The 21839-nt window shown below is 44.1% G+C and overlaps 1 protein-coding gene and 1 long non-coding RNA gene across 5 annotated transcripts; one reads left to right on the forward strand and one right to left on the reverse strand.

Annotated features, from left to right (window-relative positions):
- Positions 1-1021: 1021 nt before the first annotated feature.
- Positions 1022-2692, reverse strand: LOC134012057 (uncharacterized). The gene is made up of 2 exons (XR_009928526.1): positions 2440-2692; positions 1022-1266 (listed from the first exon to the last, which is right to left on the reverse strand). It is a non-coding gene; the product is annotated as an uncharacterized LOC134012057 (long non-coding RNA).
- LOC134012055 (leucine-rich repeat transmembrane neuronal protein 4) lies at positions 2182-20993 on the forward strand. Of its 4 annotated transcripts, none has more exons than XM_062451676.1 (3): positions 2182-2740; positions 3391-4940; positions 19151-20993. In XM_062451676.1, the coding sequence occupies exons 1-3, from the start codon at positions 2737-2739 to the stop codon at positions 19373-19375; spliced, it is 1779 nt and encodes a 592-aa protein (XP_062307660.1). In that variant the 5' UTR covers positions 2182-2736; the 3' UTR covers positions 19376-20993. The 4 variants fall into 4 exon arrangements, with proteins under 4 accessions (XP_062307660.1, XP_062307662.1, XP_062307663.1 ...); XM_062451678.1 differs by lacking the exon at positions 19151-20993 and adding an exon at positions 13034-13528 and having other exon boundaries at positions 2183-2740; positions 3391-4990; XM_062451679.1 differs by lacking the exon at positions 19151-20993 and adding an exon at positions 13034-13527 and having other exon boundaries at positions 2183-2740.
- The last annotated feature ends 846 nt before the right edge of the window (positions 20994-21839 follow it).

Consider the following 21839-nt stretch of genomic DNA (forward strand, 5'->3'; position numbering starts at 1 on the left):
AGATTTCCTGCACTTAAAGAAGGTTCCACATCTTGTGTTTTGTTGGGGTGTTTTCATTATGAATGTTGTAACATCTGAAAGGCAACTCTGCAATACAATCCTTTGATAAAAGAAAACATCCTTCAACCTCTAGCATAAAATTTATGTGGATTGGATGTTAATCCACAAAAATGTCACCATAAATGTCATACCTCAAAATAGAGGCTGAAGTGCTGAACATCAACAAAAGACATCTTCCCTCTTCTCTTCTGACATATGTACCACATTGATAACAAGCCACAGAGCAGTGCAAGGATTTTTGGGAACAAAACCATGTGTTCCACAAGTAGCTCTAGTGAACAGTTGAACCTTCTGAAAGCTCATCTTCAGTTCATCCTGTAGCAGATCAGTTTGGATGAGTAAACGTCAAACCGGAGCACTTGCCATCTTTCAAGTTGTACTGTTTGTGTCATTCACGTGAATGGCTCATGGCAACAGAACAAAACAACCGTGTTCAGAGCCTATTCTGTACATCACCCATCTCCATCTTTCACCACCTCTTTGTTTACTGTTATTGTAGTCTTATTTATTTATTTCCATAATGTGTTACAGTGGGATTCATTATCTGGGAGTGAAGCAGATCTTTGCCTTGTTCTATAATTCAGGGCTCAGTCACAGACAGACATTAAAGTTTCATAAGAGACAATTTGGTGGATGAGTCGGTCGCACAGTGAGGTGATGCAGTGTTGCTGTCTAAGGTAAGAAACTCAAACGTGACCTGGTTGTCTTGGAAACTCAAGGCCTGACCATCGATCAAGGAAGGGTTGTAACAAAAGAAAAGTGTGCATTCTACCCCCTCGTAAAATCTTTGTCATGAGTGTTGTTTCTGAGAGGAGGAGAAATTTGATTGGAATCATTTTAAACCTTAGTTGTCTAGCTGGCTTTGTGTTCTCAAGAAGTGAAAAAGATTAATGTTGCATTTGCTCAACCTCGTAAAGAACACACATAGACACCAGAACAAAAGTTACACTTTAAGTCCATGTCCCTTCACAAACATTTTAATATCTGCACAACAGAAGCAGCTTAATGTACGACTTATAGATGAAGAAGAGCGTAGGACAACTCTGAATCTGCTTCATAAGAATCTGAGGAACTGGCACATTTGACAAATCCAATCCATGCGTGTTCTGTGGAGAGTCCTACAGGAGAGCGGAAATGCTAACACTTGGTGCTGCGCTTGTAGGTCACTGTCACGACAGGGAAACAGATTGTTTTTGTGGAAGAGTCCTACAGGGAGATAAGAGGTGATTAGAACAGCCTTTAAGGGCTTAGCTGAGAAAAAGGAAATCAATCCACAGTGAAGCGCTGTATCACCATGCGGTGTAATTACAGTCTGATTATCAAAGATCTGTGGTGCCCCCATGGAAATAATACTTGATTTTAAAATGTGTTCTTTTAATGAGTCCAGTCCACCGCATGAAAGCTTAATTGGGCTTGCTATTATGCATTAACTGTATTTTTCAATCATGCTCATCTCCCCACACCATGTCGTATTGCATCCTGCTTCACAGGGGCTCTTGGGTCTGTGTCTTAGCTATCTGAGTTGACATAAAGCTTGAATTGTCTTGATTGGTGTCAATTCTTTGTGGTCACGCAACAACAATGTGAGCTAAGGTACGGAGCCAGGTATCATTGATGATGTCTCCTACTCATTCAAAGCATCACCTGGGGAGAACTGTGATTACTTGTAGGTTTCACATTATGGGAGTTCAACAATAAGTCAGTGGAAACCATTTAACTTTTCCTCTCATGATGTCACTAGCTTTTTTTTGTGTGCCTGGTATAATATAAAAACTGTATATAAAGTACACCTTTACTTGATTTTAATGTTGGTAAACTTAATGAAGGTGTGTTAGAATAGTTGTTGTGCTTATTGTGGAACGGTATGGTATGTTAGTTCTTTTTCTTTATCACTTGGGACTAACCTTATACTTTGTGCTTGTATGAGTGCATTTTAAAGGTGTATGGCATATAACATTTACAAACGATTGGTTTATAACATATGGTGAATGTAACCATCCCTAAGTCGAAACATATTTCCCCAAAGACAAAGTACACCGTATTATTTGTCAAAATGGTAACCCTGACTACCAGGAGAGGGCATTCCAAATGCACAAGGATGTAGGACGATGTCTGGATTATCGTCCCACAACCCCCAGCTGCGATAAAACTAAAGCACGACGGGGGAATTCGCAGTAGTTTACAGTCTGCAGCAAAGACGGTCAGCAGTGGTCTTCATTCCGCCAACCTTATCTATGATTAATACTGGATTACAAAATCACTCGCTTTCTAACTATCACTCGGATTATATTTCCTACAATTTCCTTCTTTCTTCCATGCATTACGTCTTGATTCCACAAAATAATACACTCAATATTTGACAAAGGAATGAAGTCTTACCAATTGCTTGCTCTCCAAACGTTTTTGTTTGCTTTGAGAGTTTCATAGCATCTCGGGTGTAGGGTGCAATCATTCAAGGTTGTCCTTTTTCGACATTTGCGGGACTTCGGAATCAACGACAGGTGTGCAGAGCGCGGTGAGTCCGGCTGCGGCGCGAATTGGCTTTTCTTACTGGAAGCTGAGCGCGGGTCTTATTTGGAAATCCAGACCAGATGCCGAATGCGAGCGAAATGCAAGATTTGGGTTTAAGAAAAGGGACACTCTAACCTTTGGAAAGGAGACTCAGGCAACGCAGACATGGGTATGTAACATCACGTATTCTCAATGTTAACTTGTGTATCACAGCCACATCATTTATCACACACAGCTCTTCTGAAGAATCTTATGTCATGAAGTAGTGTGCCTCAATTCCGCATAACAACACAAAAACAAATCTGACTTAATACATGATACACTTAATTGATTAATACACTTAATCACCATTATGTGTTTTAGATTCGTGTCTTTGAATTATCCTAGATCGTATCAGTCTTACCATATGCTACTGTGGCCTATTCTAAACTGTGTTTGCACTGTGTTGGGTAAACAGGGCTAGGTAAAAGAAGAAATATGACCACAAGAGTATGTCAATAAGCAAAAACAAATATAGCTCACCCTTGCAAGATAAAACCTGTTGACACTGCAGTCACACCAGTATGTCATATTTCACATATTTGTTCTGGATGAATGCTTATGTAAGCATGAGAATGAGCAGCAAGATGTACATATCCATAGTTGGAAAACAGGGGAGCAGCTGGGAGCTTGACACAGTACCTTTCATCCTGTTGTCACTTAAGTTTTAGGGCTACAGGAGATCAAACGTATGATGTATGTTATGATCAACAGAGCCAGACTCAAGTTTTCTCAGTGTTCCCCATGTTCCTCGTACGAGATGTTTCTGTGTGCCTGCAGGATCTCTGGCGTGGCGTTGGCTGCTCCTCGTCCTCACGGTGGTGGTCCAGGCCTGCCTCGCCGCCGCCGCCCCCCAGGGCCCCGTCCGCGAGCGCTCCTGTCCCCAGAGCTGCAGGTGTGACGGGAAAATCGTGTACTGCGAATCAAACGCCTTCCGCGATGTGCCTAGCAACGTGTCGGTGGGGTGCCAGGGCCTCTCCCTGCGTTACAACAGCCTGGCGAGCCTCAGTCCCCGCCAGTTCTCAGGCCTCAGTCAGCTGGTCTGGCTCTACCTGGATCACAACTACATTAGCGAGGTCGACAGCCAAGCTTTCCACGGCATCCGGAGGCTCAAAGAGCTGATTATTAGCTCGAATAAGATCACGCTGCTGAGAAACTCGACTTTCCATTCTGTCACCAACCTGCGTAATCTCGACCTCTCATACAATAAACTGCAAGTCCTCCAGGCCGGACAGTTCCTAGGCTTGCGGAAGTTGCTCAGCTTGCACTTGCGTTCTAATTCCCTGAAAACCTTCCCAATGCGGGTCTTTCAGGATTGTCGCAATCTGGAGTTTCTTGATCTTGGCTATAACCGCCTGCGAAGCCTCACGAGGAACTCCTTCGCCGGGCTGCTCAAACTGGTAGAGCTTCATCTGGAACACAACCAGTTCTCCAAGATTAACTTCTCTCATTTTCCCCGCCTGACCAACCTTCGGGCCCTCTATCTGCAGTGGAACCGAATAAAGTCAATAACCCAGGGCCTCATCTGGATGTGGACCTCTTTGCAGAAACTGGACCTCTCGGGAAATGAGCTGTACGACCTGGATGCCAGCACATACCAGTGTCTCCCCAACCTCCAGACCCTAAACCTGGACTCCAACAAGCTCAGCAACATGTCCCAAGAGACAGTAGAGGCGTGGATCTCTCTCACCACCATCAGCCTGGCTGGTAACGTGTGGCACTGCAGTCCCAGTATATGTCCCCTAGTGGCCTGGCTGAGGAACTTCAAGGGAAACAAGGAGTCTACAATGATTTGTGCTGGCCCCAAGGAGGTTCAGGGCGAGAAAGTGATTGATGTGGTCGAGACTCTTAATATCTGTAGAGCGACGCCCAGCTCTTCTATCTCCACCACATCTTCACCCACCTCCGCCTCCCTGCCTGCCCTCCTGCCCCTTCCCACGCCGCCCTCCGTCGACGAGGGGCTGACCTTGGGAGCCCCCCCCACCCCCACCCCCACCAGTGCCTCTCCTGACCTCCCTCTGCCCGATAATGAATACGTCTCCTTCCACAAGATCATTGCCGGTAGCGTGGCCCTCCTCCTGTCTGTGGCGGTGATTTTGCTGGTGATCTATGTGTCGTGGAAGCGCTATCCCAGCAGCCTCAAGCTCCTACAGCAGCGTTCCATGAGTAAAAAAAGGCGGAACAAAGTGCGGGAAACGGAACGCACTCTTAGCTCGCCCCTGCAAGAGTATTACGTGGACTACAAACCGACAAACTCTGAAACTATGGATATGCTGGTGAATGGGACTGGATCCTACACGTACACCATCTCGGGCTCCAGGGAATGTGAGGTATGACCCATCGCCCTACTAAAAACCATTTCCTCTGCGGGGCACAAGAGGTAAATTCCAACATGCGGGAAAAAGATAGTTGACTATTTTTTTTCTCACATTGGTGTTTGTTTCGTGATTGGTGTTGTGATTGGTGTATTTAAAAGAAGGCGTTACTGCATGGTGACTCGGTGTGGTGCAATGCCGGGTGTGTTCTGGTTCATGAACCAAAATGGTTCAGGAATCAATTGCAATTTGAAGGTAATTCACTTTCCCTGTGAAGTGACTGTGCAGTGAATGGTGTACTGTTTGGTATTTGCTACAGTGTCATTTGTTTATTGTGAACACCATGACTCAGGGAATCACTTGAATCATGAAATCTGTTGAATGACTCACACACAGAATTAGACATTACACAAATACACAATATTGGTATAATTTACCCCCCCCCCCTCTAATTCCCATTAAAAAAAAATATTATTACCAGTACATATCAGGGTACACAGATAAAGTATATAAAGCCAGTAGTAGTTAGTAAACAGTAGAGAGTGGAGCAGACAGCAGACTGTTTTTTGATGGTAAAAGCAGAAGCACAACCAGTTCAGGCTTGAGGCCACGATGATGGCGGTCCTGCTCATTGGAGGAAGCCAGACAGGCCCTCTTTCCTCAGTGGGGAGAGACGTGATTTGATCACAGCAAATTGCAGGTCTGTCTGAGAGCTCTGAGACAAAGCGAGAGGCCGTCAGGGCAGATATCCATTCTGCGTGTGGAGTGCACTGCCTGAATGGGTCAGAGCTGAGTCACAGTGGAGCTCAATGTGAAGGTAAAGGGAATGGGTCATGGGCAAAAAACGAAAAAAAAATAAAATAAAATAGGTGGAAAAGTTAAAGGTCGTCTGAGATTTGTTCAGTAGGCTATACTCTACTTCTACCTCTAAGACATCAGTATCCTTGCAGCAAGCCATATGTTTCCCATACATTCATCAACGCCTGCCTGTGTTTAAATATTAACCAGCAATCCATTTCTTACTGTCATGTCGTAATAAAGTAGAGTGTAGGGACAGGGTACTACAAGGATAACTGTGATGGAAATATGTAGTGCAAAAGAATAGCTATTTTGTGCAGACAGCCACGAGGCAGGCAGGGGAGTATGAGAGGAACTGAGTCAGAAGGGCTAATTCATTAGTCCATGGTTAATTAGGCACTTTTGCTTGTGCACTCTCTTTCCCCTTGCCTTCTGTCTCTCTGTCTTTTCCTGTTCGGCTGCTTGTTGTGTTTTGGCAGCGTGGCAGTGTGATTAGCAGGGCATGCTTTGCTTGAGAAGATGTCACTAGAGTCTGCAGTGCACCTTTGTCTCCCAGAACCCCCTTGGTTGGCATGAAAAGCAGATAGATGCACACCGTGGCACAGGTCCTCCAGTATTAGCACTGTCAGCTGGGGAACGCGAGAATGCCTGGGACTCGGTCCCGCACACAACACGACTCCCAGTAGAAACACTGTATGAGGTAAAGGTTGAACTTCCTGTCATCCACCATAAGAATGTTGTCGTTTTGAATTTGACACTCACACTGGCTTTTCATGACATCCGTCATTCAAACAATAATGCATGAGGATATAAAGATGAAAGTTAAATTACTTGTATAAAGTTTCAGAGAGTTTTATATGAATATTACGTATGAACTGTGACATCGGAATATTTACATGTATTGTACATTACATTACCATTTAGCAGACGCTCTTATCCAGAGCGACTTACAGTAAGTACAGGGACATTCCCCCGAGGCAAGTAGGGTGAAGTGCCTTGCCCAAGGACACAACGTCAGTTGGCATGACCGGGAAGCGAACTGGCAACCTTCGGATTACTAGCCCGATTCCCTCACCGCTCAGCCACCTGACTCCTATTGTAGGTATAGTGCTGGCACCAGGGGAGCCCACTTCACATATACAGGGTGAAACCCAGGTTGTTGGTGGGAAATAGACTATTACATCCAATACAAGGCTATCCACTGGGAAGTGCACATGTAGCGAAAAACAGTCTTGAGGTAGGATATCTGTGGCAGAACATTACTCACACACAATCTGAAGCCGCAGCTGATGTAAGAACAAGTCTAAGCCCTGTTTATCAGTGATGCTTTTATTTGGGAACGTTGGGGCAGCAGGAGCACTAAAATGTAGACCTAATGGGCATTCTGCTCGTTAGAATAACTAACGACTCATCTGAGAAAAATGGTTTTCCTCATCAAGTTCCTCCTTGTGTTCTCCACCTCAGGGGGCAGGAACGAGGAATTGCTTAATTACCAAACCTCAGTATCCTCCCAGGGAAACATCATCTTCTGGAGAAAAAGAAGACAGGAAATGACAAAAGTTGTCGTTTTATTTCCAGGTGGGAACACCACATGTCCCGCATGCCCAGCGCTCTCATATCCTCGCTGGCCTGTCTCTGGCTGGGTAAAGTAAAGAGATGGCAGTGTAGTTAGGCCTCAGTGTGATGTCAGGTATTGGTGAGTCATTCAGAGCAGTGGGAGTGATAACCTCAGAAAACCAGCAGAATATCTGCTCTGTATACCAACGTGATACCAGATGAGTATTTTTCCCCTGGTACTGTTCTACATCTATTGTTTCCATATCTCATTAACTCTTTTTTGAAATGTGTTATTGTCTGATACTTTGAATATGAATTCCTTGGAATTGCTGGTAATTGCTCACATCCCCTTCATAAAAGCAGGACGTGAACCACTGTAAACAGACTTTCTCTTAGTAATGCTGCTCAAATCTTAGTCATTTGTCTCTCTCTTTCTTTGCACTGCTGTGGATAATTGTGATTTTCATGCAATCTTTTCCAGATTAATGTAGTATCACATGACTCAGTGTGGATGGACAGATGGACGATGGATTTGAAGAAAATGGAGAAAGATCGATATTGCATGTTCTGTAAAACATTCTCACCCAAGATAAATCAGTGGATGAGATTATCCTTGGAGCAGAGAACAGAAGCATTTCATCAATTGGAGATCAGGAGTTAGTATTGATCCCCCAGCCCATGCATGTTGGACATTATTGAATCCTCTGAGTTTCTCGCAATTCTTTTAGATCCCAGTCAATCCCCTCCCCCTTCGATGGTTATAGCTCACACAGTATGGAGTGTTTGAGGAGAGGTAGCACTTACACTAGATGCTTGTTAACTTGTTTTAAGAAATGTAGTTCCCAATAGAGAGGTTTAATATAGTGTTCCCACCTGTGTACTTACGAGAAGTACTCCAAACTAAAGGAAGGTCACATTCAAACAGCCAAGATGTCTTTGGAAAATACATCTGCCAAAATTGCATTTAATTAACAAAGTATGTTTACTTTGAACATGCGTTTAATGTGTTGTGAAGTCATTTCTATTAGGTTGGAAGGGATTGTACTGAAACATGTTGGTAGATCTATTGTTGCAGATTGGCAGAGGGTGTCATCATAGAGACTTAATGAGCCCTTGTAAGAGCCAAGGCTACGGGAGCTAATTGGTTGTTCTGTGGTGATTGATGTCAAGGTTGTCTGGACATGCCAAATTAGCAGAGCTGGGGTGATATGAGAAAGGCTAATGGCTCGTGAGACAGGGGGAAGCCTTGAAGCTTACAGAAGTGCTTTGGGACAACCGAGACGCAAGATACCTCTCAGAGAGCTGTCAACTTCCCCTGCGTTGATGGATGAAGTCATGTTTGACTTTTGGGTGTTCAGTCCTTGTAAATAAGTAAGTTTCGCTGGGTGACAAAGGGTGCACAGTGTCCCTAGGCACCCGTCTGTTGCAGTGACCTCATGTAGTACACCCCCCCCCCCCCCCCCCGGACAGGACAGGCTGTAGCCAGTCGACCTATCAAAAGGCCCAGTACAACACCAACAGACTAACACAGTCTAGCTTCTGAAATCTTCCTGTTGACGTCTATCTGAACTGGTCGTGCTCAGAGTTCGCAAACAGATCTAAGCAGATTTAATACAAATACACACACTGCACCATGCCAGATTCTACAGCCTTAACCTAAACTCCCAATCCAACTCCCTGATGCTTAGTGTCAAACAGAGAGGCCTTAGGTCTTATACCAACCCAAACAGAGTTTGCCTCTTACTGAAGCGGGTTTCCGTGGTAACCGTTCCTTCATTATGCTTTATGAAAATGTCTTGATTCTGAATCAAGATTCTGACATGTTAAAAACTCTCTATTCAGAATATCTCTGTCAGACAGTTAATTGAGAATTACGTTCTCATTTTATAAAGTCAATAGACGCATCATCCATCTGAAAACTAGCACCCGTTAACACAAATAAGAAAAAGTTGGTAACTTTCTGTGTACAGTAAAAAGAGAAAATGAGGATCTGAAACTGATGGAAATTGTCAGATTTAACGCCTGGCCCAGACATTGGTCTAATGAAACCAGCCGACTGAGTTAAAACCACCCTTAGAATTGACAACCTGCCTGTGTATGAGTGTAATTTAGAAACTTGCTCAGGAGACATGCTGCCTGAGTTATAGCTCTGACACTATCCTGCTCTCTCTCTCTTCTATCTTTCTCGTTTAGTCCCCCTCACTTTCCCAAGCCTCTCTCTCTCTCTCTCTTATTCTCTCCCTCCATCTCTCCCGCTCCCTCTCTCCCCATAAATCAAATGTTCTTGACACGGTCGTCTCACAGTGGGCCTGTCCCTCTGAAGGTCGTGTTGTGTGTGTGTGTGTGTGTATGCCCGACCCAGGGAACAGGTCCTGGTACTGGCCCTGGAACGCAGGAGAGGTCCTGGGTTCATGGCCTGCTCTGGGCCTCATAAATACATGTCGGACAAGCAGCCGGAGGCCCCAACTCAGATCCAACCTGAGTGAGCTGTTGTTTCGTTGTGTTTTTGTGGTCGTAGGCTGAAAGTTGGGTTTGAGATACCCTTCGCTGACAGGTAATTAAGAAGTTGTGTTTTCGCGTGTCCTATCTGTAAAAAAAAACGTTGTAGCTAAATACACTGGATGACTTTGTTATTGGCTGTTTGGATAATTCCTTGTTATTTCAGTGTTTGCTTCACGTTTGTCCTGGGAAAGGACTCTGTCTGTCTTTGTCTGCTTTTGCAAATTTGACAGCAACTGGGGATTGTTTTTAGAGCCAATAACCACCACTGCCATCTTCTCCCTCCCTCCCTCTCTCTCTTTGCTCACCTCTCCTCCTCCCATCCTGCTCCAATGCTTCCCCCTCCTTGTCCTCCCACCCTCCTCCTAAAATCACCCCATCCTCCTCCCACCCTCCTCCTACAATCACCCCATCCTCCTCCTACAATCACCCCATCCTCCTCCCACCCTCCTCCTACAATCACCCTATCCTCCTCCCATCCTCCTCCTACAACCACCCCATCCTCCTCCCACCCTCCTCCTACAATCACCCTATCCTCCTCCCACCCTCCTCCTACAATCACCCTATCCTCCTCCCACCCTCCTCCTACAATCACTCTATCCTCCTCCCATCCTCCTCCAACTCTCTCCACAAAGCCCAGTCTTCAGCTGAGGTCCGAGGGAGGGCAGCAAACAGCTGAGAGCCCTCGGTGGCAGAGGTGCCTGCTAACCATCTCATCGCCCGACCAAATTAGATCTGCGCTCTTGTTTTCACCCAGGTCCTCCAGCCCCTCCTCTCCCACGCACATGAGAAGGGCCACCAAGGCTGGCAGGGAGGGTTCATGGGCACGAGGTTCAATTACTTCAGTTGTCATGGAGCAATAAATGACAAATTAAGTGGCTGGCACTGACTACTGCCTGGGAAAGGGTGCATCAGAATACTAATGTAAGGTCTGTCTGAGGTAGAGATGGGAAAGGATAGGCCTGGGTATGCCGGTTTGCAGTTGAACAGACTGTCCTTGTTTTTGTTTTGAAGGGGTGTTTTTCCAAGTTCCCTGGTCGCAAGTCAAGATCACTTGAGGAATCTCTGTTGTGAAAACATCAACTATATCTATTGCTTTTTGGTTCACTTCCTTTTTTAAATCAAATATCAATGTTCCAGAATAAATGCTACTTCAGTGTACAAGCTCTATGGATCAACAGTTTGGCAATATCTGCTAGTAGCTATTACCATTCATCACAATGGATTTTTTTCATTCTTTCTAAAAAGCATAATCTATCTCTGGAACAGAGTACAGTGCAAGTAAGTAACCTTAATGTCAGTTTATCAGCTGAGAGGCTATCCTAAACTTCATATTTCACAGTAATGGGGGATGTTTCCTATTGAGTGAGGATGATAATACTTAACTCAAAGTGCCTTTTGTGAGGGGTCATTCTGTGTGAATGTGATTGTTTGATGCGGTTCCAGATTACTGCTTAAACCCTAATCTGCTGGTGTTATTTATTTTCCAGGTTGAATTGATCCACTGAACCATGTAATCAATTACATTTAGTGCCCCCAATCCTACAGTGGCAACCAGATGTGGGCCAGTGTTTCACCCCTAGGCCGCCTACCAGTCCCCTTCACAGAACTAGCACACTCTGCCAGAACACACTATCTGGATTGCAGTGTTCTACCACGTCTCCCCTATCAGCATGTTTAGAACGATGCCATTCGAAATGATAGCCAGGTGCTTGACACACCTGATCCCTGAACAATGTTCCTGATTCTGCCTGGCACAATGCCCTCTACATGCTGTCTGGTGTGTTATATAAGGTCTGTTGGACGGCTCCAACGATTTACACGGATTTCAGGCCTTTGGAGGATGATTGTCCCAATTATTGAATGAACTCGAGACTTTTGATTTGAAAGAGAATAACCAATTGATCCGGATAGCTTTTGGATAGTTTGGCAATAGCTTTTGGAGCATTAATCTCCTGATATAACACAGAAACTCGTGTTATATTATTATGTACAATTATGCTAAAACTTTGCATTAACAATTAGTCAGAGAGAAAGGAAAGTGTCTGACTTGACTTTTGTGATTTATGATGACCATTTAGGATTGTTTGTTACTGGGATGTTTTTTTTTCAGCATGCTACTGATGGATTCCTCCACAAGTTCTGTGGTAGGATGAAATGCTACAGCCTCATAGCCAAGCCAGACCACCTGCATTACAGCTCGGAAGCCTGGATTGGGGCGTGCGCCAGGTCCGGTCATGTGAAAATGTCACCCTGACGATGGCCAAATTTACTTGGAGAGACCTTGCTAGGCATTCAAGTTCTCAAGGTGATAGTTCTGCTCCTTACTGAATGCTGGGGAGCAAGGCGATTCTCCAGTGAGATTACATGTCCATCATGGACACAGTTGTTGAGAGGGGAGTGGTAGAGATCAGGGGAATTCACCCTGATAATGGGCTTCCATGTCATGCTTTTATGGCTCAGAAGCACACAGTTTTCCGAGGTGGAGAGCGATTAGAGATGGTCCGAGACAAGGCGAGAGAGGGAGAGGGAAAGGGAGAGGGAGAGGAGCCGATGTTGAGACTAGCTCTAAACCTTGTGATCACCAACCTGTTGACAGGCCATCCAGCCTGGCTTCATTCCCAGTAGAAATTGTGACCATGTCTGCTTGTCAGCACACTCCGGTGTCTATGCATTCATCTGAAAGACCCATAAATGTCATCAAACTATTTGTCACAGTCGCACAATTTCTTTGAAATCAAGCTTGTTCTGCCATTATCTCCACTTCATCCGAGCCTCGGAGCCTTCAGAGAGTCCTTGTGCCGGTCCCTAATGGGAGCGAAATGTCCTCCCCCTCATGTCCAGACCTTGGTTTGAGGTGATCTACCTGTCTGACAGTTGGCTCTGTCATGGCTCCTGTCACCTCACATTTCCCCCACATCGATACTCATTGTCTTGCAGCTTGCCAGTCAACTAATGCCTGGTTAGTCTCCTGTGAAGGAACCACATAAGCCCCAGATATAATCAAATCATATTATCTGTAATCTATGCTACCAAGAGGTAGTGATGGAGAAATAAGGCCGACTCCCGCAAATGAGGGCAGCTTTTCTGCAAGGACTCATTGATTTGGCATATTTTTAATTTAATTTTTTTTATTATCTCATAACACATACCAAGGAGCAGTCCATTTGTGTTGAAAAAAAGCAAGATGATATTAAGAGAATGATAGACAACCCACCTAACCTTCATCGTCTGTCACACACTATTTTCCACAGCGTTAAGAGGAGACGTAAGGAGTACAGTCCTTTCTGTAGCATGATCACCATGGAAACTGGACAGAAGTGAAAGACCTGGTGAAATGGGGTGCAGGGCATCGCAATATTGTGGGTCTGAAACCAAAGAATGTGACATAATATAGATGATAAGACTTTTTCCAAAACAAACCTTCCCTCAATTGTCCCTAAAAGGGGAAATTGTATTATGTAGATTACAGTTGACAGTTTTAAACAGTTTTTCAAAAACGTTTCGAGTTATGCCGTGTTTGGTTGCAGATGGGCTGGGCTTCTTTCTCCAAAGGTCTGTGTGGTGCCCCTGTATCAGAATACATTCAGATTAGGCCCTCCTGCAGAGGCCGCAGCAGTGGTTAACTACACATTATAATGAAATTAAAGTTGTGATTGAGGCAGCTGAGAAAGTCTCCATCGTCACTGTTCAATTACACGCCACTCCTCATCCTGGCGCCCCTGGTTAGCCCTCGTTTAGGGCTGTCAATGAGCTCCTCTGTCGGGTTGAACTACTAATCAGTTCCTCTCAATTTTCTTCTTTGAAATATCTTGCTTTTAAGTGTTTGAGGTTCTCTGGAGACTGTGGGCGGACGTGAGGAGGGACCAGTCTAGAGTCCCGGGCTCAGAGTCTGAGCTCTGGATCACAGATGTCTAACACATGACAGCACAATCACAATCCCTTGATCCAATGCAAATTCAAAAATGTTTCACTCTTTACTTCAGAGCTGGCGTGATTGCATTACTACTACTCATTTAACAGGAATGCTTTGCTTAACCCTTGTGTTATCTTCGGGTCATTCTGACCCATAAGTCATTGTGACCCACCGTCGTATTGCGACAACTTTACCGCATACAAAAACAAAGTGAAGCATTTTCTTTTAACCGTGGGCTGTCTCAGACCCCCAACATTGCAAAGGTTAAAAGAAAATTATTTTTATTTGTTTTTGTAATGGGTAAAATTGGGTAAACACAACGATGGTTTGTTATGAACCTTTGGGTCATGTGACCCGAAGGCAGCACAAGGGTTAATTTTTAAAAATCTCCCTTTTGTGCTTGCTAAAGTGGCTATGTTGCGGAACATTAGCTTGAATTCCCATGCACAGACAGCAGGGCTGATAACCCAAAGAAAGCCATTAGGGAATGAAATGGTCTGACACTGGCACATGAAAATGATGTGCCTTCAGCTTGTCTTTCTCTTTACATATCGTACTCCACGGACCTCCAACCTTGGTCTCTTCTCTTGATGTATCAATCTATGCCGTGGTTAGATACACCCACACACACTGAAGTTTCAAATGGTGGAAATAAATAATAAAGGCATGATTTCTAGACACGGTCTGCTAGTTCATGATGATTGAAAAACGTGCAATGTCTACAAGACAGGGACGTATTTCTGTGTTCACAAGACTAAACATAAAAAAAACATGTCCAGATGTATTTGTTTCTCATGACGGTACTAGTTGATCTTTCAACAACGTGTATATTTATTCACACTTACCTAATGGCGGCGGACTCGTGCTGGTCTAACAGTGACCTGAATTAAACAATTGGCAGCACATGCTTGCATAAATTCGAAACACACTGAGCTATTATACAGTGAGGTTTAACAACAGGGCCAGCAGAGATGTGTCACAACTGGAGCAATGAAAGCACAGCAAGTAGAGTGCAATGGTGACGAGCTCTCTCCCGTCCAAAAGAAATCATAGTAACAAAAAGGCGGCATGTCACACAGTGACCAGTCAGAACAGCATATAAGCTTGTTTGCATCTGATCTCAGTATCTTATGCAAGCGTCATTCTTTTCAGTCTAATCCCACTGCACATTGTGCATCGTGTTTGTTTACGTGACATAATTGAACTGTGAAGCTAAAATGAAGTGTACTAAAAGGATTGTCCTTGGAAATGTTCCATGTTGGTACCACGTTTAGATAATGTGAATCATAAGAACCTCTGACTCCTAAGATGCCTAGGCACCAGATACTGTCCCTGTCAGGTTCGGGTTCATGTTTCAATCGATCACTTCAGAAGTTTAAATTAAGTATTCAATTCTGTGATTTAACATGCATTTTTCATTCTTGCTTACAAGGTTGTGTACAAGCTTCTCTCCCCCACACTATTGTTTGTATGTGCGTGTCTGTGTGCATGTATGTGTGTGGGTCTGTGTGCGTGTCTGTGTGTGTGTGGGAGTTAATGGGAGAGAATGAGGGACAGAGTACATATGGTACATGGGGTTCAGAGATGGATTACTTTGTGTTCCTCTCTGTTGGCATGGCATCAGACTTAAAATATTAGAACTGACATCTACAGACATTAGAACAGAAACCGCATTGACGTAAAGAAGGCTGGCCGGTAAATAGCAGTAAATCTGAGCATTCGTTGCCAACATTGATGAGCAGAAAATGGGATGAGCAGCATTAGGGGGGGATAAATCCACATCTGAAGGATTACAGCTATTTTGACAAACGTGAAACGCTTTTCAAATAAAATTGTAATTACATGAATATTAAAGTCAGCAAAAGATGATCTTTCTGGAACTTCCAAAGCATGCTGTACTCCCCCCCCCTTCCTGATTAAGAGGCTCTGGAACAACATGACATATCTGAGATGGAGCTAGACCTGAGCCACCACAACTTTAGGATAAAGATTCAGGACATTAAGCATTACAGGAATAGCAATCGCTATATCCAGATAGTATCTCAGATGTCTTATCTAGCCATCAGCTATAAACATGCTTCTGTTTTTTGTTTCGTGCATGTAGTATGATTAAACCGTCATCCAATTATGAGTGATATGTTTTCAGAAACTCAGATTCCGATATTCCAGCAGTGATAGCTTTTTCTTTTTCACCCCGACTCCAGCTTCATCACGACTTTCTAATTAGCCTCCCCCTTATTTCATTAGGACCTTTATCTGTGTAAGGCAAATACAGCTAGCGGCCCTCTGGTCATTAGCATGCCATTCAGCGTCCACTGGTGTATAATGGCCATGGATGATAATAGTGGCCTGTCAATGCTCTCTGCAGTGCTGAGGCCACATAGACCACTGAGTGAATTATACAGCTGACAGAGAAGCCCATCCGGACCCGAGGACGTTGTTAATATGCCAACGCGGGCTCATGCTACCCACTGCAGTCTGAGGCGTCCTGGCTGGCACACTGCAGCTGTCTGTCTCCAAATGGAAAATCATTGCCGGCTGACCCCAATTCAGCGCAGCGCAAAGGGGAACAACTTGAGTGAATGCTTTGATAAGCAATCCCAAACTAATAGCACGGAAAATGGAATTAATTGCAGTGTGTGGCGGTGGCGTTTACACGCGTTCGTGGCCATGTTCTGTTCGATGTCCTCGGCAGCTGAGATGTCTTCTTGGTCTTGTCTTTTCTGACACGGGGGAGTTTGATGGATAGAGAAGAATGCGGAGGACGCCTCATTAAAGGCGCTCCTTCCCTACTCCCCACCGTTTATAACTCGATGACTGTTAGTACCTTTTATTAGTGTATGTGTGTGTAACTGCTAGTGTTATTAGTGTGAATGTGAAGCTATCTGTCTGAAGCTCTGTGGATAAGAGACGGGCTGGGCACAGAGTCCTCCTCAGTCGTCAGTGCTTGGCTGTAACGCGTTGGCCGTCGCCCAGACTACGCTGCCCTGTGAGTCACGCCTTTAAAAGCTCCAGCCATAACAGTGAGCTCCGTCCCAATATTCCTGATTAATCCTCGGGCACTCGTTCGGCCCGGCGAGCCAAAAAGCCTTTTATTCGTTAAATATTCCTCACTCAGACGTGAATTCAATCCTGTTTCCTGGGGGGTGCAGGAGGGGGGGATATTCATGTTCAGTAGGCTACAGGGCCACAGGAAGTAGAAAAATGAAGAGATGTCGTCCTCCTAATTGTTGTCATGGCTTCTGTATTGACACAGTGCAGTTTACTGTAGCTCCAGCTGCTCAGGGTCTTGAACATGGCAGTGAGACGTTAAGCCTGTAAATGTACCTAACATTCAGCGGCGCTGCATGGCGAAGCCCCTTACTCTTAGACATTCACGAAGAGTTGACACTCAACTCCTCTCCTCCAGAAGGTGTTCATCACTGCCAGGCTATTGTTGTTCCATTGCCTTAGGTAATGTATCTATGTTCATCACATAAATCAACCAGCTGCTACATATTTGCACACATCCCCCCCCCCCCCCCCCCCTTTGAGGCTTTTTCAAAGCTTGCAATCCTGTTAGGATGCCTAGATTGCTAAGTTGTCACAATGCACTAATGACGCCATCCCTTTCTAGGAATGTGCACAATTAGACAATAAACGGGAGAGCAGGCCCTGTTGAAGTATGATCAATACAGCCCCTTCCCTGTCCGGGGCTGCTACAGAGAGAGGCAGAGAACTGAGAACAGAGCCACCTGACTCCCTTTAAAACGACATCAACTGCGACACAAGTTATCCTGGATGGCGGGAGGGAACATCGGAGGAGAGAGAGAGAGAGAGGAGAGAGAGAGAGACAGAGACAGAGAGACAGAGAGACAGAGAGACAGAGAGAGAGAGACAGAGAGACAGAGAGACAGAGAGACAGAGAGACAGAGAGACAGAGAGACAGAGAGAGAGAGAGACAGAGAGAGAGAGAGAAAGGCAGTAAGCATAACATGAGCTCACTTAAACGCTAAGATGTTTGCATATCCCATTCCACTAATTAGGAATGCCTACTGTAGTTCTGTAAGGGGTTGTTGAAACGAAACCCTTACGAGAGACTCAGACCTCCCCTTGAGCATATTTGCATATAGTGCTGTTCATGAATACTGAATGAAGTTGCTCGAATATCAAGTTTAAGCTCAGGCTTTTTCTGTGAGAACCTCCTTCAAAGAAAATTCTGGCCCCACTAAAATCAAAGAAACATGTGAATCAACCTACAGGAAGAGGCTTCTTAAAAGCAGAGCGATGCTGCTTACAGTCAACCTTGTTTGTAGAAAACAGATGTCAAGAAAAACAGAACATCTCATATCCGGTAATGAACATTTTGATTTCCACTAACATGTAGGTACACTGTGCTGTGTTGGGTAAATTACTCATTTCTTTCAGCATGTTTTACATTTCCATCTTCCCCCAGAACAGCCTACTAGACCTCCATGCAGCATAGAAGCACCTCTCTCACTACAGCACACCAGCTTAGAGCAAATCCTCCACAAATCCAATAAAATCATCCAAGATTTCATTATGTGTAAAATAAATAGCCTACCCAGATATTAAGTGTACAGTGGTCTATGAGCAGAACAGTCTAAGGAGCCAACCATGAAACAGATTTCCATAATCAATGCAGATAAATTGTAATTAAATTATGAATGTAGACAACATAATGAAACTGGAATGAATGTGGATCAATTAAGGAGTTTGAGGAGTGTGAACTTTCTATTGTGATGGTGTGGCTGTGAATGTAATGATGATGATATGTTTATTTGCCTCTCTGATGAACGTCTTGAATGTATCAGTAACAATATTTGATAACATATGCATACTGTTTAATCTCTTTTAATGCAGCATAGCACATAGCAGTGCAGCACATAAAACCCCCCCAAAAAAGCCTTTGAATCAGCAAAGTGCTTGTAATGAAATAAGTGTTTTCACCTAATGGAGTTAAGATGCCATATATAGAGTAGAGCAATATGCGCTCCTTCTTAAGGCTTTCACCTTGCATATACCTAAATCAGTTTAGCTTGGTGTGTTTGCCACTGATTCAAGCTGTCGGTCACGCACGCAGCTGTGAGTGTTTTCAATGTCGAGGTCTTTGGACATGCACTTTACCGTAACAACATGTGTTGCATGTGCAGCTGTGTTACGGTGCCTGTGTCCTCCGAGCACAAATGTTGTCGTGTTTGTCTCAAAAGACGTCAGTTGTTTGTCTCAAAAGACGTCAGTGCTTTGGTTCAATTCCTTTACCCTAAAATGTCGATGTAGACCCAATCGAACAACAATTTCCTCAGAAGTCAATCCTGTTGGTAACATTTACTAATAAGACTGCATTGTAGATTTATGTCATTCACTGCATCTCCTTCCTCCCTCCCTCCCTCCCTCCCTCCCTCCCTCCCTCCCTCCCTCCCTCCCTCCCTCCCTCCCCTTTGTTATCCACCAGATACCACAGCAGTTGAGTGCTGTGCCGTTGTACAGCTATGAGCAGCCAGTTGTGGACTACTGCCAGGACCAACAGCTATCCCTGCACCTCCGCAGGGCTCTGAAGCCTCTGTCCCAGACACTGGGGTGTCTGGGGCATCCAGGCTGCCACTCTGGCCCTACAGCTGGTCTCCCCTCAGGGCCCACAGCCCCCAGCACCATAGACCCCCAGGCCCTCCAACAGTGAAGTGACTCAACCCCACCTCCACCACCACCAGACGGCCAGCCCTGTGCTACATCTCTGAGCCTGCTGCTGCTGCTGTACCACTGGGCTGATGCACTCAGCTCACCTCTAAAACATGAAGATCTGACTCTGATCCACAGGTAACTGGGACTTAAAAACATGTGCTGAAAGAAATGATTAATTCATCTAATATAGCCCAATGTACCTAGGTAATGGAAATCAAAACGCACATTACCGGATATGAGACGTGTGTGTTTCTGGTCCTCTGTTATCAAAAGGAGGCTAATCACCGTGACATTTTTGCCACTTTTGGCCACAAAAGGTTTCTTGATTCATGACAAGCAAATAAGACTAATGTAGTGAACCATTACTCCTATCAAACCTATCACCTCAGCTACACATAGGCTTGGCTCGATTATTGTGTCAGGTAAGTAATTAAATACAAAATGCAATAAACATAACTGGAGAAACAATAGGATAAGCATTGGAATAGCAGAACGAATTATAGACCAACAGAGCTGAAAGGTTTTGTGCTGCTTTTTCAAATCACGTTGCCAGTCAGAGGTCCTTCTCATCATCAAGTCCCTGCAGTGATTTCATCGCAAGAAGTGAGCCACTTAAATTCAATTACCCAAGATGAGTAGTTAAAGAAGTTGAGTAGCAGGCGGTCATTGGTATGTAAAGTGTACAGCCGGCAATGCTTACCACAATCTCATCTTTTTTTCAATGGATACTTTTATTACTTTCAAAGATTTTTGATGTTCATCGCAGTGAAATTAAATGTACTTTATCAAGATGAGAGCTGCAGTAAATATTGACCAGCTATTGTTTTTGTGTCAAGTGCACTTTTGAACATTTCTTGTCCAAGGTGGCAACATCCTATGTGATTATGTCCATTGTCTTTTTTATCTTAAAATGATGACGATTATTTGAAATAATATGTAAATTATTCATATGTTCAGTAGGAATCTTGAGCGTCATTCATTAGCCCCTTTTCTTACTGACTGAGGTTTGTTTACCGATTGTGCAAGATGGTTTGTGACAAATATTGGTCATTTTGTTGACCACATCAGCAGGTCATACTGGACTGTGAGTTTGGTTCTGACTCGCAGTCATTACCCAACTGAACGCTGTACATAACAGCTTTGAACAGACTATCCAAAACAAATGTCTGTTTGCCCTTGTAGATTCTTAGACTCATCCTGCTTTCTCCTTGTGTGACTGTTATCCTAGACTACAATGAAGTATCCTCTTTGGTTCATGCTTGAAGAGTATTTATTTTTCTTTTCAAGGACAATGTTATGATGTACAATGCTGTATGTGTATGAAATAATAATCACATGTTTGTTAGATACTGAAGTAGTATCTGGTGCTTGACAAATACATTATTGTGCTCATAAACTAGAGGCTTTCTTGGAAGTTTGATCAATCTGACCTGATTGGTGATGTGTGGGTGTAAAAATGTGTCTGAAGGCTGTAGCCAGTGTGAATACTTGCAGGCTTGCTGTCTGAAAACAGCATGCCTGAATGAACATGTAAAATATAGCTGTGAAATGCTTTAATCGGTTGTACATATATTTAAGTTTATCACCAAATGTTTTTTTGTTACATATTCCTTTGAGGAATAACCATTGTGAACATTAAATTACTTTTTCATTCTTTTACTGAAACTGTTTTACTTGTCATCTGTGCCATTGATACAAGTAATTTTGTGAGGGTGGATTCGAGATTTAGAAGCAATTTTGCAGTTAAATCAGTGGAAGCAAGAGGAGAAAGGTATGAGATTACATCAGCCTGGAACATGGTAAACATAGGAAGTAAAAATCCTCAGTTTCTAGGATGTCTGGCTCATCTTATTCTTGACCATGAACGAATGACCGACTAGTGTGCCTGTTCTCCTGACATAGTTGGACTTTCCTTCTATCTCTACCTCATTTTGAGGAGAGCTCCTTGATAAAAAAAAAGTTGTTGTTTTTCAGAAGACTTTTTATCTGTTTGAAAAACATATTGGCCCTGCTGACAATCTGCTGGCACTTGGACAGTACTGTGGATTCTTTTTTCACTTTTCTTTCAAGCTGTCAAAGTAAGCCAGGCTACACGGCTTCTTTTATCATTTTATCAAATTGTCAAATGGCCTGAGAGGCTGTGTTTCTACCGTTCCATTTACAAAGCTACAGACACAATCTGACAAGAAGAGTGAGATGTTTCGAACACGGTGACACAATAGTCCCAATCTAAAACATACAGTACGTTAAATGTCCTCACGCAAAACAACCTTTTCTGTTTTAGGATTTTTCTGTGGAGAATTAGGTCCTGTGTGAGGGGTGTTCAGGTGCCAAGGTGCCTTAGTCTTCTCTCCCTTGTGTTCCTGTGCACTGAAATTGTCTTTGTGGTTAGGTTTGGGTGTGGAGGCGGGCAGGGCAGGGCAGCTTTCAACGCGTCTGATTTCCCTTGGGGCTTTTGGCAG

This window comes from Osmerus eperlanus, chromosome 25 (genome assembly GCF_963692335.1).
Source record: "Osmerus eperlanus chromosome 25, fOsmEpe2.1, whole genome shotgun sequence".
Lineage (NCBI taxonomy): Eukaryota > Metazoa > Chordata > Actinopteri > Osmeriformes > Osmeridae > Osmerus > Osmerus eperlanus.

Coding starts and splice junctions, on each gene's coding strand:
- LOC134012055 (XM_062451676.1), top strand. Junction 4,941..19,150: donor CGGGCTCCAGGGAATGTGAG/GTATGACCCATC, acceptor GTTATCCACCAG/ATACCACAGCAGTTGAGTGC.